Consider the following 21,607-nt stretch of genomic DNA (forward strand, 5'->3'; position numbering starts at 1 on the left):
TGTAGGAAAGTAATATGCAGGAAGCGTAACTAAACACTCGAAGACATTGAAGCCACCGCAAAGTAGGTCCCCTTAAAGCAAACAAAAAGCAGAACGAAAATAATAAGAAGACGTTGCAGCAGCGTAAGGAAAGGAAAGAATGGTAGAACATAACGGGCAGCCAAGTCCAGCAATGCTGATAGTGATACCAGCAGCAATAGACTTTGCAGCATCAACAACGCGCCACGAAGCCAGATGCCACACCGAAAGTGAAATGCCAATGCGAAGGCTGCTGCGGCTGGAACTGCTGCATTGGTGGCTGCAACATACTAGCGCTACTACTCACTTTACATGCACATTTATGTGGCAACAAGAAAAAAAACAAAAACAAAAAAACACAGTGCCAGGCAGCAAACAGCACTTTGTGTGGCTGTGCTTTGGCAATATTGGCAATCCGATGCGGCAGCCGCACACTCAGCAGGTCGTCTATGCTCGCCACACAAAATAGAAAGAAGAAAATGTGTGGAATGTTTCCCAGAAACGTGCCTGAATGTTGTCGAACAACAATGAAACACTATGTAACAAGTTCTTGATGTGGCAACTGATGCTGCTACCTCGGCTGTCGCAAATGTGTAATGCATCCAGTTGTGGGGAGTAGGTGAAGTTGGCGCGTACGAGCGTATGCTTGTGTGTGCGCGTGAGTGTGGATGAATGTGTGGAAGATGCGCGCTGGCAATTTGCATAGTTGTTGGTGCGGCTGCTACTTACCGCATTCCATTGCAACCCACCACTACCAGTAGCGGCCGCGACGGCGATTACAGCAATACCAACAACTGCAGTGAGTGCAACACAACAGCGGTAGCATGACCATTAAAAGCTGTAGCAACCGCGGATTAAATGCGATAAATTATTGCAACACTGTTGTTGTTGTTGTTGTTGTATATTGGTATTGTTGCCATGGCCGCGGTGATAGCGCACCGCTAAAACACGTTAAAGTACGCCTCCTGCAACAATGCGCGCATCAGAGTGGCCAATGTAAAAATGCAAGAATTCTTAGACGCGCACTCACGCCGTACCATTTCATGCAACATTGTAGCACACGCATACTTGCAAAACGTCTTTCGGTTGAACTTCAAATAGTAGTAGGCGGTTATTGATTGTCTTGTTGGCGTATGGTCGTGTGTGCCCCGCAGAATAGAAAGTTTACAGCCATGGAGACTCGCTGCTTGGAATTTGACACACTTCTCGGTTGCTATTACCGCTTTCAGCCTGCTTCTCCCATTTGTTGCCGTTGACCGCTTAACATTCATGCCACACATTCTATGTAATCACCACAATGTTGCAGCTGTTTTGTGTGCACACGATTTCTTTGCTGGCATGTGGCGCCCTCAGGTGAGCGCTCCATATTCAAATGTACTGCAATCTGATGTTGTTCTTGCTGTTGTTGTTGCTGTTGCTGTTAAAGTGTTGCCTCGGTTGCATGCAGCAAATACCACAATGTATGCCTTTGCCTACCTGTCCAAGTGTGTGCCCCTACTGAGGCAGCCATCTAAGTTAGCCTGCATGCAGCAGCACCGCTCCGTAACTACTCGAAGAAATGTCGAATGGTGCATAATTGTCACATGTGGCTGCCACGCGAGCGTACGATCTCGTTATGGTTGTTGCGTGCCGCTCGTAGTTGTGCGTGCTTTTTGCCGCAAGATAGCTGTCGATGTTGTCAGGTGAGAATGCGTTGCAGCAGCGTAAGAAAAAATATGCGCTTGCGCAGATATTCTAAATTTCTAGTTGCCACTTTTTAGCGCTGCACTGCCCCGAAGAAATATGCAGCGGCATGCATGGCGAACGGCCACTAGTGTTTAATGTTTACATACACACATATATTCATACACATATATACATACATACATACATACATACATCCATACATTCCTATGAACGATGTACATTAAAAGCAGCGGCAGTCCAGGTGTGCAGTTCCGTTGACTGGCCTATTATTGTAGTGTTGGTGTTTTTATTGTTATTATTCATATATCTTTTGCTTTCAGTTTTTATGATTTGTAATTTTTCCTAAAAGACATGGATGATTTCATTGGATTTCAAACGCAACGCAACGGCTTTCAGTTTTTGTTGCCCTTCTTTTAGTGCATAATTTCTGTTGCTCGTCTCGTACTCGCACTCGCAATGTCGGCATTCACTTCCTTTCTCTTCGTGCTGTTATTACTACAATTTCCAATGCGCCTTTCCCCTATTATTATGCATAATTTCACCACTATTGGATGTTGTCAGAGTCATCTTTCCTCTCGTACATCTTTCCTGATTATAAATTTTACATTTTGGTGGGGGGTGGTAATGAAATAGCTAAGTATTATTTGAAGTCTCAAGCCCTACCTTCGGAGTTTTCGAACTTTTTGAAAATTCTTAAGTTCTGAATATCAAATCGAACGATCGGTGGGGCCATTCAAAGGGCGCTAGGTGAGATCAACTCTTGGGCTACAGGCTGTGGCTTAAGTTTGAACCCACGTAAAACAGAACTCATTCTTTTTACCACTAGACACAGATACCCAATCTTACTCTACCACTTATTAAGGCGCAAACGCTCTCAATTTTACTCAACGCAAAGTACTTAGGACTTCGACTTCAAACTTAGCTGAAAACTGACCGTTGAAGAACAGATACGGAAAGTAGAAATTGCTCTGCATGCCTGCCAACGTGAGCTTGTAAGCAGATGGGGTCTTCAACCTAAAAATGGAATAGCTGATTAGCTGATGCGGAACGGCTTAATCTTACATGGATGCCTCCGAGATAGAATTTAGAAGGATCTGCATGAGTTGAAACACCTCGGAATGGAAGAAATGTATTTTGCAGCTGCTGATGTCTGTAAAGGGCAATAATGTTAATTTAACACAGCTGAGCTACATTCACTAACTGAATTTCCTTAGTTGCCATTCGCCTCCATATTAACCTGTTAACCGGGGAATTAGCTATTGCTTAACTCGTTTCAGAATGGGGACTTTTTCTTCGCAGCGATAAGTAATATCACACCTCAAATAATAAAGGAATATCGTTTTTAACCTATGGTTTTTATTTATTTTGACAAAAAAATTTTATAATTCAAATGTATTCAATATATATAACCACTTTAAGATTTAATAGATAAGAAATAAAACGTATATAATTTAATGTTATGGCCAAGAATTTAGCTTTATTATAAAGATAAGGGTTTGCCATTATGTTTTAAAAATGATTTCGGGCAAGTGGCCGCCGCGGCTGGCTCGAATAAATTCCAGCCGAGAGGCCCAATTTTCGACCACTTTTTGCAGCAATTGGGGCCGTATGTCAGCAATAACGCGCCGAATATTCTCTTCCAAGACGTCAATCGTCTCGGGCTTATCTGCGTAGACAAGCGACTTCACATAGCCCCACAAGAAATAGTCCAGCGGTGTTATATCGCACGATCTTGGAGGCCACGCCACAGGTCCACGGCGCGAGATAATGCGTTCACCAAAAGTTTCCTTCAATAAATCGATTGTTGCGTTGGCTGTATGGCATGTAGCGCCGTCTTGTTGGAACCAAAGGTCGTCCACATCAACATCGTCCAATTCAGGCACGAAAAAGTCATTAATCATGGCTCTATAGCGCTCTCCATTGAGTGTAACATTATGGCCGGCTTCAGTTTTAAAGAAATATGGACCAATGATTCCCTCTGCCCATAGAGCACACCAAACAGTGACTTTTTGAGGATGTAACGGCGTCTCAGCAATGGCTTGTGGATTATGTTCACTCCAAATGCGACAATTTTGCTTATTGACATACCCATTCAACCAAAAGTGAGCTTCATCGCTGAACAACATTTTCTTGTGAAAATCGGGATCGGTGGCCATCTCGTTTTGGGCCCATTCACCGAACGTGCGCGCTTGATGGTCGTTCGGCTTCAATTCTTGCACGAGTTGGATTTTGTAAGCCCGCAAACCAAGATCCTTCCGCAAAATCTTCCATAAAGTGGATGGGCACATCTCCAATTGCTGCGCGCGATGGCGGATGGACTCATTCGGGTCTTCTTCGATACTCTGCTCCACAGCAGCAATAGCGTCTTCGGTGCGCACTGTACGACGTCTCTGAGAATGCGTATTATCCACTAGAGCAAACGCGGTGCGAAACCGATCCATGGTTAATCGAATTAGTGACTCTGATGGACGATTATGTCGACCGAATATTGGACGCAGCGCGCGATGCGTCGCGCGAACCGAACCATTATTTTCGTAATAAATTTGCACGATTTGCAAACGTTGTTCAGGTGTAAGTCTATTCATTATGAAATGGCAAACCAAACTGAGCATAAATCAAGTGACAGCTGTCAAAAAGACCATCTACGAAAAAAGTAGTGCCAACTTGAAAACCTAACCTCTAAAACAAACACCCTTTATTACGATTAATTTCCATGACGAAAAATTTCGTCATGCCCATTGCAGAAGGCTTTTATGAATGACGAAATATTTCGTCATACCCGGTTAACAGGTTAATCAACCAACCAGCCAGGTAGCCAGAAGAAGCTCAACCACGTAAAAATACAATATTATTAATTTTAACAATTTGCATGTGTACGAGGTGTGTTTAAAAAGCATTGCGAATTTTGTGTTTTTTCAAAAATTATTTATTTTTTCTTTAATATCTATTTTCTCCCCTTCAAAGTAATCCCCATGAGATATTATGCACTTGTGCCAACGTTTTTTCCAATTTTCGAAGCACTTCAAAAAATCATTTTTTTAACTTGTTCAGCTCCTCCTTCGATGCCGTCTTTAACTCGTCAATCGTAGGGTAGCGTCGTCCTTTCATGGGCCTCTGCAGTTTCGGGAACAAGAAAAAGTCACAGGGCGCCAGATTTGGGGAATACGGTGGCTGTGGCATCGTTAGTGTGTTGTTTTTGGCCAAAAAGTCGCGCACAAGCAACGATGTGTGAGCAGGGGAGTTATCGTGATGCAAGAGCCGAATTTTGTTCTTCCAAAAATCCGGGCGAATTGCGCATAACTTGCAGGTAATATTCCTTATTGACCGCAAGAACTCATGATGCACAACGCCCCTGCAATCGTACAAAACGGTTAGCAAAACGTTTACATTCGACTGAACTTGGCGCGTTTTCTTCGGTCTTGGTTCGTGCGGCAGCTTCCATAGAGATGATTGAGCTTTGTTTGTCACGTCATAATCAAAACCCACGACTCGTCACCAGTTATAACCCTCTGGAGCAAATTTAGGTCGTCGCGGACAGAGTCCAACAGCCAATACCATTTTCTTCACTTCATTTTTCGTCTGTTGTTGAAGTGCTCGGGCGTCCGGCACGCTTTTTGTCGTTCACATCTTCTCGGCCTTCTGAGAACATTTTGTACCACCGATAAACGCTGCTTTGGTCCAATGTAGCTTCTCCGTATGACACAGTCAACATTCGAAATGCATCCGCGCACGTAACTTAGTTTTTCACAAAAAAATTTGATACAGGTTCTTTAGTTCATCTTTTTGAATAGGTATAAATCGAAGACGAGCCGAAACACGTGCAAGCAAAGCAGCTGTCAACAATTAACTGAACGTTCAAAATGGCCGAACTCGACGGCATGAGTGAGAGACATAAGTACCAACATATCGCCACAAAAAAATCGAAACTCGAATATACGTAACCTGCGAACATTCAAAATTCGCGATACTTTTTGAACACACCTCTTATGTATGCATATTTACATACATATGTCTGTATGTATGTCATGAATCATGACAGGTACTTCCCCAAAAACTGGTATAAGCCCAACGTTATTTTGAGTTACTCCGATTCAGCTGAAGTACATAAAACTAACTCCATCACTTAATAAAATTTTGTTTAACAAATTATGAGCAATTCGAGGTTTATTATTTTAATTTTTATGCACATATCAAAAGAACAACATGTTTATGGCATTTTGAAGAATTACGTGTGTAACTAACTATGTGCGTAATGTGTATGTGTATGTAGGCACGCATGTTTCCATAAAAGCCATACAAAATCAGCAGAAAATATCGATTTCTGTTGAAATATACAAATAGTGAAATGAAGTATAAATATTTATGAGCAGTAATTTGCTAATATATCTACATACATATGAATGTAAAAATTGGCATTCTCTCCAGGAATACTAGTAAATTGAATATACATATGTGGAAGGGGGAAAATAAATGTACAAAGGAAGCATATGCAACATTAGGGTGGAGTGTGGTTTTTTCTTTTTCTTCTGAAATCGAGTTTGGTAGACCTTTGTTCCTTTGGTAGACCTTTGTTTAGAGGGCGATCTGGTGACTGACATCCACAGCATAATTAAATTATAGAGGGAACCCTTCTCAAGCCTGCTAAATAGGGACAACTGCGCATGTCACAGAGTACAGTAATCGCTGACGACGGGGCTGTGGTTCCGCTATTTGACCATGACGAGGTGAGAATAGAGATAACGCGGCTAAAGAACAACAAAGCCGCGAGAGCCGACGGACTCCCGGCTGAGCTGTTCAAGCTTCTATGCAAAATATGGTTGGATGAAAGCATGACTGCCGATTGGTATTTAAGTGCGTTCTGTCCAATCCAAAACAAGGGTGATCCTGAAATCTGCGCCAATTATCGCGGGATTAGTCTTCTAAATATCGCCTATAAGGCTCTAGCGAGCGTATTGGGTGAAAGGCTGAAGCCCACCATCAATTGATTGAACCTTATCAGTGTGGCTTCAGGCTAGGAAAGTCCACCATCGACCAAATATTCACAATACGCCAAATCTTGGAAAATACCCATGAAAGGAGAATCGACACACACCATAGTTCCGTCGACCTCAAAGCGAAAATGAGTTACCTATATGCCGCGATGTCTGAATTTGGTGTCCCCGCAAAACTAATACGGCTTCGCAAGATGACGTTACTCAACACCAGCAGCGCTGCCAGAATTCGGAAGGACCTCTCCGAGCTGTTAACAACCGTTCTGACTTTTCCAAACTGAATAAGAGGCAAAGCGAATGGATCTGGTGGTGAACGAGAATAAAACTAGTATCTCCTGTCATCAAACAAACAGTTGGCGCATTCTTGTATCGGCACTCACAGCACGGTTGGCAGTTTTGATTTCGAGGATGTAAAAGACTTCGTTTATTTAGGATAACAATGTCAGCCTAGAAATCCAACGTAGAGTCCCTCATGCCAAAAAGTGCTACTTTGGACTAAGTAGGCAATTGAGTAGTAAAGTCCTCACTCGCCAAACAAAACTAACACTCATCATGCCAGTCCTAACGTATGACGCAGAAGCTTGTACCATAACCATATCGGATAAAGCGTCGCTTGGAGTGTTTGAAGAAAGGACTCTTCACAAAACTTTTAGGCCTTTGCACGTTAACAACGGCGAGTATCGTAGGCGATGGTTCGATGAGCTGAATGAGCCGACATAGTGCAGCGAATAAAGATCCAGCGGCTACGTTGGATGGGTCATGCGGTCCGAATGGATATAGTCACTCTGACTCTGAAAGTATTCGATGCGGTATCAGCTGGTGGTAGCAGAGGAAGAGGACGGCCTCCTTTGCGTTGAAAAGATCAGGTGGAGAAGAACTTGGCTTCACTGGTGTTACCCTCTGGCGCCGGTTAGCACGAGAAAGAAACGGTCAAAACCGCGTAAGCGGTTATCGCGCCAATCAAAAAGAAGAAAAAATTTTTGGTGGACCTGCAGAAAGGTCCTCTTCTATACCAGAAATCAGATTGCAAAGAATTAAAAAAAACGTTAAATTCGACCTTTTCATGCGTGCATACACGTTTTGGTTGTTGTTAGTCTTTAAATCGATGACAAAGCGTTTTCATGGTCTACGAAGGTAACTTTTCACGCCCCTGAGTGTTATTGATGTTTTTAGTGACATCAAATGGCATCAGTCTGGCCAGAAAAAAATTTCGTTTGGAGCTAAAAACAGGGGAACACGAGTTATAAGGAGCTAAATTTATTTAAACAAAGTCAAGACCACTGAAGAGCTTAACATATTTGAGCATTTTTTAATGTATAGATAAACAAATTTTATAACAAATAAGGTGCGCCTAGTATAGGGGAATCAAAGGTAAAATTTTTAAAAATTTTCTAAGCTCATATTTTTTATATTGCCCATCTAAAGCGGTCTCCGTAGCCATTCGATTCTGCCAAGGTATGAAACCTCGGGTATGAACCACCAAATGAGAGAAAAAAAACGGTCCCCCTTGTCTGGCAATGCAAATCTCCGAGTGTAGATTGAAGCAACTGAGTTGTATGCCCCAGTTTTTATTGTTGTTGCTTTCATATGTAAATTTTTCGCCAGGTGAGCAGAGAAGTGGCGAACCGAAAGCGCCTTACATCTTCCTAAGTTTTTTAGTCTCTTTGTTTTGTGTTTTTATTTATTAACTCTTATAAAGGCAGCTTCTCATTGCTATGCTATTGCAAAAGGAATGTAAAGAATTTTTCATATACTATCGCTCCACCTTAATGTACATATACATATGTGGGTGTATGAATTAGTATACATTACCGTATTTGTTTTTGCAAATATAAAACACTCAATTCGCATGCTTGCTAATATGCCATACACACATACTCGTACATGCTCACACATACTAGAAAGTTTAGTGATTTTAATGAAGGCGTTATTTAACTGCGGGACCGAGTGCTCGGTTCGTCTGCTCGCTCACCCACTGCCCGTTATCTTTGGCTCTTGCGACCTCTATTCCAATAAAGCCGAACTTTTTACAAATAGAAACAACCAGTGCATAATTTGTGACAATTATTTTAAATTCCACCCTCAGTGAGTTTCCCTAAAATCCTTGAAGCCGCCAATGTCATACTGCAATAGACCAGATTTATCAGTGCAACATCTCCTTGACGAATGCGCTGGCCTAAGCCAGATCCGAACAACAGTTTTTGGCAGCAGCAAACCGTCTGACCATATGAAATTAGCAAACTCAGATGATATTAACGCTTTCCTTAAATTTCAAATCTAAGCTAAACTAAATATATTAAATTATTGTTACTTTTATCCGAAACAACCCCAAGTTTTCTTTTTTAATACTTAATGTATTATAAATAATCTGTAAACTACAGGGTTTCATTGAAAAGTAATGAGCCTTCCCACACGGAACGTCTGCCAAGCGATCAACCGAATCGGCTGGTGGGGGAAAATGATCGTTGGACCTTCCCCTTTCACTAGAAACCGGTCCCAGTTCGCTGGCAACAGCGGTGCAGTCAACATCGCTCCGCGCGTGAAAGCTGTTTTAAAAGTGTGTTAGGATTTTGAAGTGGCGAAAATGCAGCTATCGTTGGAGCAACGTTACTCGATCAAAGTTTGCGTAAAGCTAAACAATTTGTAACTCCACGAAGCACTGTAAACGCGGCATTTTACAAAGAAGTGCTCCTTCGGCTGAAAAACCGCGTTCGGGTTCGGCCCGACCTCGTCAACAATTGGACCCTTCATCACGTCAATGCGCCGGCGCACACCGCACACCGCCTTCCTCTGCACCTCTGCATTGGCCAAGGTGGGGGTTCAAGTGCCTCCCTACCCTCCCTACAGCCCAGACCTGTCCCCTCCGGACTTCTTCTTGTTCCCGTGCCTGAAAAGAAAGCTGAAGGTGAGACGTTTCGACTCCATCGAGGCGATCCAAAAAACCGTGACAACCGAATTGAACGCGATTCCGGTGGATGAGTTTAAAAAATGTTTCCTGCAGTGGAAGGACCGCTACCAGCGGTGTATTAACGCTCAAGGGTCCTATTTTGAAGAATATTAGTTGCATAAACCAAAAGGTTTAATAAAACTACTAAAAAAAAAAAATAAGGCTCATTACTTTTCAATCAAACCCTGTATGTAGTCTTATAAGTATAAATCTCCAGCCAAAGGCATTAGTAGCCAGAATTCTTGTTAAATTTTAGTGTTTTGGCTATTTTGGTAGCCAATTGAACTTTTTAAACTCATTTTCCGGCTACGGCTACGCTGGCTGGGCCATATCGTCCAAATGGATACAGCCGCTCCGGCTTTGAAAGTATTCGATGTGGTACCAGCTGGTGGTAACAGAGGAAGAGGAAGGCCTCATCTGCGTTGGAAAGATCAGGGGAAGGAGGACTTGGCTTCATTTGATGTGCCTAACTGGCGTCGGTTAGCTCGAGAAAGAAACATCCAAAGGAGTTTTCAATAGGTGCCCTCTAATTTTATCATAGGCTACCTATAAGGGTTCTCATTTGGCCTTAACATTTAACCAAGGTAAGCTAGGCGATTCCGTGTGTAGAAGCCCATGCAAGTGAGGAAAGTCGCTGAGTGCCATTCGCTTGCGAGTGGTCAGGACGATTTTTCTGTACACAGTTCACAGCTTCCGGGCTTTACCCAAGTAGCTCCCGAACATACGGTTGAGAGCGAGTTAGTGTGAGAAGGGATATCTGGTTTTACGCTGCAAAGCCTGAGATGAGAACTTCGTGCTCTGACGACGATTCCTGCAAACGAACTAAGGTTTATGATTCGAGGGCGCGCACCCCGTCCTTTAATGGAAAACGTACCTCTGCCTGACCGATGGATGCCCTCGTAGGAGCAAAGGTTGACAGCATTGCCATTCAAGAGATGGGATGGACGGGGTCAGGCAAGAAGAGCATTGGACCCTGCGATGTCTACTACAGCTGTCATGTAAAGGAGCGCAAATTCGGTGCTGGATTTATAGTGGGAGAGAGAGACTTCGTCGCCAGGTACTTTCGTTCACTCCGGTGGACCAGTGTTTCGCAATAGTTCGTATCAAAGCGAGATTTTCCAACATCCGCGTCGGAAGAGAAGGACAATGTGACCAAAGATTTCTTCTATGAGCGCTGCCCCCGCCACGACCATAAAATCGTGCTTGGAAACTGCAATGTGAGGGTGAAATATGGGAGTGCAATTTTACCAATTTTTAAGAGAAACGGGGCGCAAGTTTTGGACATAATTTCCATTTTAGTTGTAGTGTGCACGGACACATTTTCGAATATTTCTATCTATACACTTTTTTTTTTTTCGGGCCAGACTAGCAAGTACAGCACTCAGACACAATTAAATCTATTTCACTGCACTCGGATTCCCTTTTTATTTTCTTTAAATCTACTCGACCTCCGAAGTAATCTGAGTTGATCTTGTGGTGCCAAGGAGTCAAGGTGGTCGCTTCTTAACACATCAGTACCAGAGACCTCAAGCCTGATTCGAGCGCAGGCGGGACGGGGCAGACACACAGAAAGACGCACAGTTTCCATTGGGTTTCAGTCTGCAGATGGCCTTTAAGGCCTCTCCTTGGATGAAAACATCAAGCGGTGGTAGACTAATCAGAGCATGTAATGCCGGGGCTGAAGTAGTTGGAAAAGCTTCGATGCAACAGAGGGCCACAGTGCGTTGTAGTCTCAATAAGGTCCTCCTGACTGCCACGAGAGAGAGTATTGGATGCCTATATATACCTACGAATCTGTTTTTCAAGGCTATGTTTGTTATTAGTATTACCTTTGCGCCCTCGGATTGAAAATAATCGATTCGATCTTTTCGCATTTAAACGGCAGAGTTTTGCAAAGGCAATAGCAATACCTCCACACTTTTTTATTAAAACGTTCACAATTCTCCCATTGTCTCCGTCACTGTCTATGGTTTTCCGAAGACACTCAATTTGGCAAATGATTTGACGTAAGTGGCCAACGTTCGAAGACGTTTCATTGTAATTCGCAAAAGAATCAAAGTCGGCGCAAGTAATTTGTATGAAACGGCACCAACGGCGGTAGCTTAAAAGTGAATTGTCTTCGTAACTGTCTGGACGTCTGGGCTATGTAAATAATTTTCTACTTTTTGTCTGCACAGCCTTCGCTGCCTTGTGCAAGCCCAAGGTTACACGGAATTGAATAAACTAACACAAAAAGGAGCCGAATAGCAATCGGAAAAAGTGTGAACACAACTTACACAAAGTGTAGCAAAGTGTTTATTACGTTGTTACGAAAATGCAAACCGATCACAAATGCTACAATATGCAATACGACCAACAATAGAAATTCAATTTAATTGCAACATAGTTGTCAGAGTACTCAAGCTTGTACAGTAATAACAAATAAATTGCACACATAACTGCTATGTATGTATGTATACCGCATGCGTAATGTTGCAACATGGCGTTGGCGGCCTCGAAATGTTTTCTACAACAGGTGAAAATTTCTAAACAGTCTCGTTGGCTCACCCACTCAGTAGCTGCAGCGAAAAAGCATATTATTTGATTAAGCACACACATACTCGCATATGTTAACAATTACATACATACATACATACATACATGTGTGTACTTCTACAAGTATTTGTCAGCTGCCGCTACCAAGCGAAAAACCACCATCGGTTGGCAGCTCTTTGTGTGTCAAAGAAATTCCAGCAATTAAATATTTCTCTATTTTCCCCTTTCCAATATTTTCATTGGATTTTTCCATTTGTTTTTCCAACCTGCTGCAAGTTGAACGCTTGTTGGCCAAAGACAATACGCCATATTGCACGATTGCGTGCTTTGTTGCGCGTGTCAATGTAACGAATTCTGCTAAGTGAATATCAAACATATTTAGCTGCTTCACTTCTAAAGTTCACTATTGCACATTCACTCACTCACATAGACACACACACACACATGCGCATACACTTGAGCTTACAATAATAGCAGCGCGACATACTGCAAAGTTTCGACTATACCTATATATTTTTTTTTAAACTACAACAAAAACCATTTAACTTAAAGTTTCAAAGTTCGAAAAAAAAATTTCAAAAAATTCAAAATTTTTAATCAGCACTTTTAACCCTTTGGGGTGTCAGCATATAGCCACCCAAATTAGTTGGTAGCTGCAAGGCTCGCGACGTCTGTCGTTCTGAGCGGTCATTAGCGATGAAGTCTTGTCTTCCTTATTACATAAACTTACGATGTGAGATGGCGGCAGAGCTAGAAGGAATTGCAGTTCTTCGATTCAATCCCTCAGGGTCACTGCTAGAGGAACCAGCAAGCTTTTTATATATTTTATATTTTATCCTACGCACGACACGCATTTCAACATTAGCAGTGATAGTTTGTTTATAATTATTTTTTGATTTTATAAAAATTGTTCTTGTGTTAAATAAAGCCTTAGTTTTTATAACGTTCAACGTATTTATGTTCTTTACTGCGCACTCCAATACCTCTCGTCCTCAGCGACGTTCGCCCGTCGAGCGGCACCATCCCCAAAAGGTTAAAATAATTTCGAGCAGGCAGTTGTATACTCCAAAAAATTTTCGTTTAATAAAGTGCAACTTTCAAGTATCTTAAAAATTGCGCTATTTTTTGACAATTTCCTTCTCTGGCGGTCTTGTACATTTTCTTCATTTCAAAAAATATGATAGTTCGTACTCGTTATATGGCAGAAAATATTTAACACCGCACAAAAAAGTTATCCAAAGTCACCATGAATTTAGAGCTCCTTTAAACTGTGGGCTATAAAACTGCATACTCGATCTTTTTCTAAAAATTCTGCTAAAAGTTTGAAATTTGAAGAAAATTTGTTGTGCCTTTTTAAACTTCGTATAACTCTTAAAACAACTGTGACTTCTACCTATTCGGAAAATTGCATTTGGCTATGAAAGAAAAACGTTTTGGCTATCCAAAGGCTTGTACCGACATCCTGAAGGGCATTCCGGATTCCGTTCAATGACCTGAAACACTCTTTCGAAATGCTTTTAGATCACGCAAAGCAGTGTATCGAGACCAGAGGGGACTATTTTGAATAAACAAACTCAAAGTTATCAGAACAAAGTTCCTATCGTTTCTATTTTAGCTCAGTCTTATTTATTTTACACTCACTTTGTATTTTTATAAATTTATAAATTAAAAAATTAGATTAAAAATTAAAACGCGTGTCTACCACGAAGTCCGGGTTCGAAACACCGATCATGAAACCTCAAATGATAGAAAAGGTCACCCTTCAGCAGGCAATGGCAAGCCTCCAAGTGTATTTCTACCTAGAAAAAGCTCCTCATAAAGAACTGTCTGACATTCGGAAACGGCATAAAACTGCACATCTCTGGATAAATAAAAAATTAAATAAACAGTTAAAACTTTGCTTAATTTATCGCACTGCTATTATTGTGAACACAGATGTAAAGTAGATGTATGTACGTACTTCTACTCTTCTATTTATTTATGCAACATTGAAAATTCAAAACAAATTCCTGAAAGTACTTAACAATTCCAAGGATTTTACGTGACATGGAATGTCACATTATGAATTTTTAAACTTCACCATGGCTGATACTGATACGGCACCGATAGCAAAATGATTGGAAAGGTCAATCGTTATTATTCCAAGGCTTTAGCAGTGGACTGCATATTAAAAGGGATTTACGACAAAAATGGGAAGAGAACTATCGATATCGATAACTATGGTTTGACAACTGAGAATAGCAAACTATGTTGACATTTCTGTGCAGTAAGGTTTGGGAAGCCATCATGAATCGTTTAACGCTAAAACAACACTTCCAAAATGTGGAAATTTACGTTGAAAAAATCTTTTCGCGAAGTTCATAGAGCACTGGTAGCATCATTCGCCCTTTTTGTTTTCGAAGTGAGGAAAGAGCTGACGATGAATGGCAAGCACTATCGAGCCATATTGACTGAAGTTTTGTTTCCAAAAATTATTCAACTAAATATCGACGTCGTTGGGTTCCAACAAGACGGCACAACTTGCCATACAACGCGCTTAACAATCGATTTATTGCAATATTCAAGCCACTATTGACGCTATGCATCATCATCATCATTATTTCATCTCCGTTGCGGAGCATAGGGCCAAAGTAAAATTTTTCCATCTTGTGTGATTCCCGGATATATTTTTCACTTGCTGCCCGGATATAGGTATTTTTCGATGCAGCGTCACCAAGAGCCCTTAGGTCTGCCTCTTCTGCGCTTTCCTTGGGGGTTCGAATCCAGCGCTTGCCTGCTGATTTCAGTGCTACCTTTCCGTAGGGTATGGCCAAGTCATCTGCATTTACGTTCTCTTATTTCATCATAAATGGCAACGTCGATGCAATTCTGTGTTAGATATCCAGTTGTCTAGCCACCAGATGCGTCTCAAGCAGCAGTTCACGAATTCTTGAAGTTTCTATACCATTTCCGCAGACACACACCATGTTTCACAGACGTAGAGCAAAACTGACTTAACATTGGAGTTGAAAATGCGTATTTTTTTTGTAATGTGCATTTGCTTGGACTGCCAAACCGGACGAAGATTTTCAAAGGCACCTCTTGCTTTTTGCAATCTTGTAGATACATCCTTTTTGCATCCGCTTTCCGCAGTGAATTGACTTCGAAGGTATTGAAACACGTTTACATTTTCAATATTTTCCCCTCGCCATGCGGCCAGATTTATTGATCTAATCGAATGGACCATGAACCTCGTAGACGCGGCGGATATATGCCGGATATCCATGAAATCTACAAGATTATAGTAAAAAAATATTTCCAACAACATTTATGTTTTGTATTAGAATGTCATTTTAAGTTATCAAGGTCTTAGAAGAACACCCGATACCTGCACACCCCTGTAGATAATAAAACTCTATTGCAGTTTCTTGAAAATATGCAGAGAGCAAACATCAGCCCTTTCATAAATCGGATCATTAAGAAGCTTTATATAAATATCTGAACCACAGAGCCATTGAGGGACTTCATTTTAAGCCAAATATTTCTTCTTACCTAATGAATATAAATTCTAAATATGAAGCAAATCGGGCCATGTATACGATTTGTCAGAATATCTCGACCACTGCGCCATCTATATGTACATATATTATGAATATGCACACAATCGGATCACACCAACTCGCACTGATTATTTTTTCCGTAATATCAAATAGTGAGTATTACATAATGATGTCTTAGGAAGAGGCAGTGAGGCACAGCCCCACGTATAGCCAACGTTCTGCGCTTCTGCATCCACCTATCGCCTCCAGTTGTTGGCTGGTCTGTCGCGTTACGACTGCCTTGAGGATTCTAATCCAACGCAGCTGGACTTGTGATGTTGTCTAGAGGTTTACGCAGTATATGTCCGATCCACTTCCATGGTACTCCGAGGAGGATGGGTATTTGTAATAGCTTATAGGTCAGTGTAACTTATAGTTTTAGGCTAGAATATCCCCATCATTTTGCGTAAGCAACGATTAAAAACGGTTTGCAACGTTTGCAAGTCTCAGGTATTTACGTTCCAAGTCTCACAAACATATAACGGGCCATATAGCGTTTGCTTTTTGAACCACCTATTTTTTAGAGAATGGTAACACAAATGACATGTCAAATGTGTTCATAATTTACTTAAAGGTTTGACATTTACGAAATGGGACGCTATACGCTTGAACAAAATTGGGAAATATTGAAAACCTATTTCGAAAGTGGTGAGTCTTCCGCGGTTACAGTAAATGGCGAGCGTTACCGTGACATGCTCAACGAGTTTTTCTTTCCAAAAATTTAAGAGGATGACATGGACGACATTTGGTTTTAACAGGACGGTGCAACTTGGCACACTGCCAAAGTTACACTCGAACCCTTTTTGAATTCCGATATCAATTGGCCGCTTCGGAGCTGTGATTTAAGCCCGTTGGACTATTTTTTGTGGGTAGCCGTTAGGGACAAATGATATGCGAACCATCCAGAGACGATTGATGCTTTAAAACACGAAATCGAAGTTGCCATTAATGAAATTGGAGCCCAAACAATCGAAAATGTGCTTAAAAATTGGGTTGATCGAATGGCCTACTGTAGAGCCAGTCATGGCAGTCATTTAAACGATATTATTTTTCAGTCATAAATGACAATGTTCAATTTTCAAAATAAAAAAAAAAAAGTTTTTTTTTATAGCCGATTCAAAAAGCAAATTTTACATGGCCCACCCTATAGGACCATCGATTTCACGTTAGCGTCGAAAATCTGCAACCTCGTACGTTTGGAAATGTGCCAGAATCTCCAGACTTTATCCAGCATACTAAAGGCGAAACGTCTTTTTGATATGCGATTGCGAATATCTGCTGCTGAACCGCCATTCTCATTTACTACTTCTAAGGGAGTGCCGGCGATAGCTTCCTCAATGTCCTTAACAGATTCATAAGCAATGTTCAAATCCTCTGTCAGCTCTCTGATGGTTAATTTGCGATTATTGATCAACTTTTCTTTCACTTCATTGATGTTTTAATCGACTTCCTCGTAATTTTTAAACTCAAAATGGCATAACTTTTGCAAATGTCAAGCTATGGCGATACAATATTGGTCGGAATATTAATTACATATGCGGCAACGATAAGAAAAAGAACTCAAATCAGTTGGCTAAGAGCATGACCTGGTGATTGTTCCAAGAACTTGTTGAACAAGGTTAGATGTATACTCCTTTGATGGTTGGGTGTTCGACCGCGATCCTTATTCTATTTGTGACGTCCGCCTTTAAATTTTTTCTACAAATGTGGGGGCTTATAGTTTTATACCCCCGCCGAAGGGCAAATGGTTTTTTGTGAGGAGATTTTTCAGAGCTAAAATACACACAAAAGGTTGCCAATACCTGCCAAGAAGCTACCTCAATTGGTGTCACATTCCCATGTTTCGATCCCGTGTACTACCGAATATATATGTATACATATATATTATATATATATACTAGGGCGGGTTGATTTAAAAACCGCTCATTGCTTTGTGAAAATCGTATTCTAGGTATCAAAATAAGAAACTTTGCCGAAGCAACCATACCTCTAAAACGAATTCTGATGTCCCCTAATTTGAGTCGAACGAAAAATCCCACTTTGACCCATTTAGAGTGCTCCAATCGAGTCCAAATGTATGACCGACCCCCACTAACTTTGGACGGCCGATCCACCCATGCCAGTGGTACACCCCCTGGAAGTCCCCTGGGGGGTTCCCTATACAATCATTTCAAAAGATCACCATTTTTGGCCTTTACATGAGAAAAGAAACTAAAAAGTTCGACCCAAATTGGGGGACATCAGAATTCGTTTTAGAGCTATGGTTCCTTCGGCAAAGCTTCTTTCTTTGATCCCTAGAATATGATTTTCACAGAGCAATGGGCGATTTTTTTGCCTCCCCACAAATCAACCCGGCCTAATATATACCTATATATTTATATTGCTTAAGAAAATATATATGTATATACATATTTAGAACATAACTTGCCATTGGAATTCTAGGCGCAACCCCTTTACTTGCTCACTGGAGTGCAGGTAATCAATTTGAAAGTTGATTCATTGGGCTTATCAATGCAACGATCGTTCCAAACCATGCACAGCAAAAATTGCCTACACCTAATACAGCGCCCGTAGCTATAGCGAGTGCAGTAACAACAACAGCAACAGCGAGCAATTAGAGTACAGCAGTAGCAATATTTTATTACTTTGCATTTATAAAAATTATTTAAAAGGATTGCTTCAAATTTATGCGAATTCACATTTAGCCACTTCACAGAGTCGCTCTAATTACCTGATATTGCCCACATAATGGCAAAGGCTAATTAGCGTTGATTATAAAACTAATTATTTAGAATTATTAATGGCGAAACGTTATTTTTTTGCGCTTTCCACCAGCTGCGCTGTGTTGGCGCTACAATGCGCCACTTTTATGCTTATCTATGCACGTACACAGGTACAACTATATGAATGTACATATATGAAGTCATATGTTTATGTTTTACGTTATTGCAACCGCTAATTATTTATATTATACTCCTGTTTATTTCTCTGAATTTTTATGTCGACCACTTTTTTCATAATACAATTTTAGCGTGTCCAACTCTAATGATTGCCGCTCTTTAAAATGCACGCAAACTTGCCTAATAAATTGCGGCATTTTATAACAAATTTACCTAAACAAAATTAATCTGTTCATGGGCCTCACGGGAAAACAGCTAGTTCTATATGTGGTAGGCCACAAGCTAACTATAAGCTGACTTTGTTCGGTCAACCAGCAGTTGGCTGTCGCTTTGGTATCTGCTACTTCTTATGTTTCATGTATTATTTCTAGTACTGAAATTCTATGAAAATTCATTTATTTTGAGATCAATATTTATTTCGTTTAAAACGGAAGTAATGCATTTTTATGCAAACATTTCGGGGTCTTAGAATGAAATAAAACTTATTGTTAATGTAAAAAGCGTGACTACATCAAGGGGTTAGGGGTAGTCATAGGGCCGAAAAAATTATGATTTTCAATAATTTTTTTTTTTGTTTTGCTAGTCAATTGATTTATTTTACAAAAATAAAAACATAGCATTCATACATCATGTTTCAACTTGACTTAAGCAAAATTAAAAAAAAAAAAAAAAAAAAAAAAAAAAAACATTAATATGTAATTGTAAAACTTAGCGCTGTTTGTATGGGCCCCACAGAAGTCGCTTGCGATAATCCGGTTCTTGGAGATTCATTTAAAATCAATCGGACAAGAGAAATTAGTTTTATTAATAGATAATATGGCGGCCACTGGAAATATTTTTCAGATTTTCGAGAAACAAACCAACAATTAATTCCTAAAAAAATCGAAATTAAAAAAAAAAAATCCTTCGATCAGCCACGAGTTTTTCTCTTTTTCAAAAGCAGTATAAATTTTATTGAAATCTACCAAGCGGTTTTTTTTTTGGTACAGTACTCTTGTTCAAAAAACATAGTTTTGAGAAAAATGCATTTAAAGTTTTGCGGACAATTTATGTAGAGTTATACGAATTATTTAATTACTTACACTGTGTCGTCTATTCCTGGGCCATATAATAGTTCTTCAGCCGTCATAGCAGCTTCCAAAATATCGAGTAGCTGTTGGCCACGTAGCATTCTACCTTCTCGAGTATTATCGTTAGCGCGCTTATCTCGAACGCTCCGAAGCACCCGAGCGCCCTTTGCTTATTGTTCAATAACTCGAAATGTATTTGTCGGACTCGCTTCAAATTTTCACCCAATATTTTCAAGATATTATACTTAAAAAAATGCAAACAAAAAATCCAATATTTTTTAATTCTGACTGCTCCTAACCGCTTAAGAAATTTCTGTAATTGTCACCAAAAATAGCTTCAAGTTGTATATAAAAAAAATTAAATGTGAATCAGCACTTTTTATGACTACCCCGAACATCTATAACCCTTTGTAGTCTCATTTTCATAAAATTTATCAATTTTTGAACATTATAAGATATTTTGTGTAAATAACATTTTTGAGCTCTGCTCGACCTTTTGAGTGGTCACTTGCAATTTACTCCCGTAAATTTTATATTCGTTCTATTTTCTTTTACTGCCATAAAATATAAAAAAATATCAACATTCCGTCCAAATAAGTTTTATTGGAACGCTGCCCTAGTGGAATTTAAACTGAGATTTGTTATCAACAATGAAGCCAAATTTATTTGCACTCTCTGTCAAATGGCATTGCAGAATATTCATATATTGTCGTGCATCCATATAATCTTCTATATACACCAACTCAACCATTCCCTTGCTGGATATGCATCCTTGACTAAAAGTGTGCTATATACCACTGTCGGTATAGTATTCCGCCTTTCCAGTACTTTTAATGGCTGCCTTCACGCTCTATTGGGCCCATCGTTGTAATACCGCATGATTTTACTATCAACGCAGAATCACATCATCCTAGTATCTATCTGGCTGGCCTAGGTAGGTTCTAACGAAAGATAACTGCTTTTCATCACGATATGGAGAGTGCAAAGGCTTCTTGCGACCAACTCGTGAAGTATAATTGTGCTTTAAAGGTGTGCGGGCTGTTTCGTGCGAAACTTCGACGCCACATTCATCTCTAAGTTCACTAGCAAGATTTCTTGTCGATATCTGTGGGTTTGCCCCTACTTTTGTCAACAAAATATGTTCGGCGCGTTTTTAAACAAAACCTTTAGAAAACTTCTGGGTACGCATTTTATAGTCCATTATATTTTAGTAAATATTGAGTAAGTTCGAAGTCGCTACAAAACTTTGTTGATTATGTAAAATCAGAATTCTGGTTTTTTTTTACACAATGTAGAAAATTTCCTTCGTATAAAGCATAAGGCCAGGAACAGAATTGCAGCGAAATAGCGGCTTGACGAGTGATGATCAGCTGATCCACTTCCGTCGGAAAACTCGGTATATTAAGCACAATTGCGACGGGCCGGTTTTCAGCTGACTTTTTGTAGTTGCAATAAAATTAAAATTTTAATGAAATCTTTTCGTTTGCTATATATGTGAAGTAACTCGTTGAAGCTCATTCATACAAAAAAAAAAAACTTATTTCTAAAAAATTGATAATTTGCAGGGTTTCTTGTGCAAATCGAATGTTAATTGCTTGTCATTTGCCTGATGTTGCTTGTAAACAAATAAATTGTCATCAAGTAATTAGAAACGCAACCCTGAATCTTCAACGCGCCGAAGAAAATGGAACTGAATCTAATTATTTTGTCACCGTTAAAAATAACCGACGGCAAGAAATCCGTCACCGCCGCAATTCTGTGCCATTTCATGCTATTAAAAGTGTTCTAGAGCAGCATCTAAAGGATGATATGCTTTCAATGTCACCCAACACAGCTTTGCCATTATATGGTCAATTGGTCAATTGGGTCGGCTCACCACGAT

General features: G+C 40.3%; 1 protein-coding gene across 1 annotated transcript in view; it reads left to right on the forward strand.

Annotated features, from left to right (window-relative positions):
- Positions 1-690: 690 nt before the first annotated feature.
- The window catches only part of LOC128855102 (uncharacterized), a 79,930-nt gene continuing 59,013 nt past the window's right edge, over positions 691-21,607 (forward strand). The window contains exon 1 of the mRNA XM_054089732.1: positions 691-817. Within this exon, the coding sequence (XP_053945707.1) occupies positions 691-817 (127 nt within the window). The remainder of the gene's footprint in view (positions 818-21,607) is intronic.

This window comes from Anastrepha ludens, chromosome 2, assembly GCF_028408465.1.
Source record: "Anastrepha ludens isolate Willacy chromosome 2, idAnaLude1.1, whole genome shotgun sequence".
In the NCBI taxonomy this organism is placed as follows: Eukaryota; Metazoa; Arthropoda; class Insecta; order Diptera; family Tephritidae; genus Anastrepha; species Anastrepha ludens.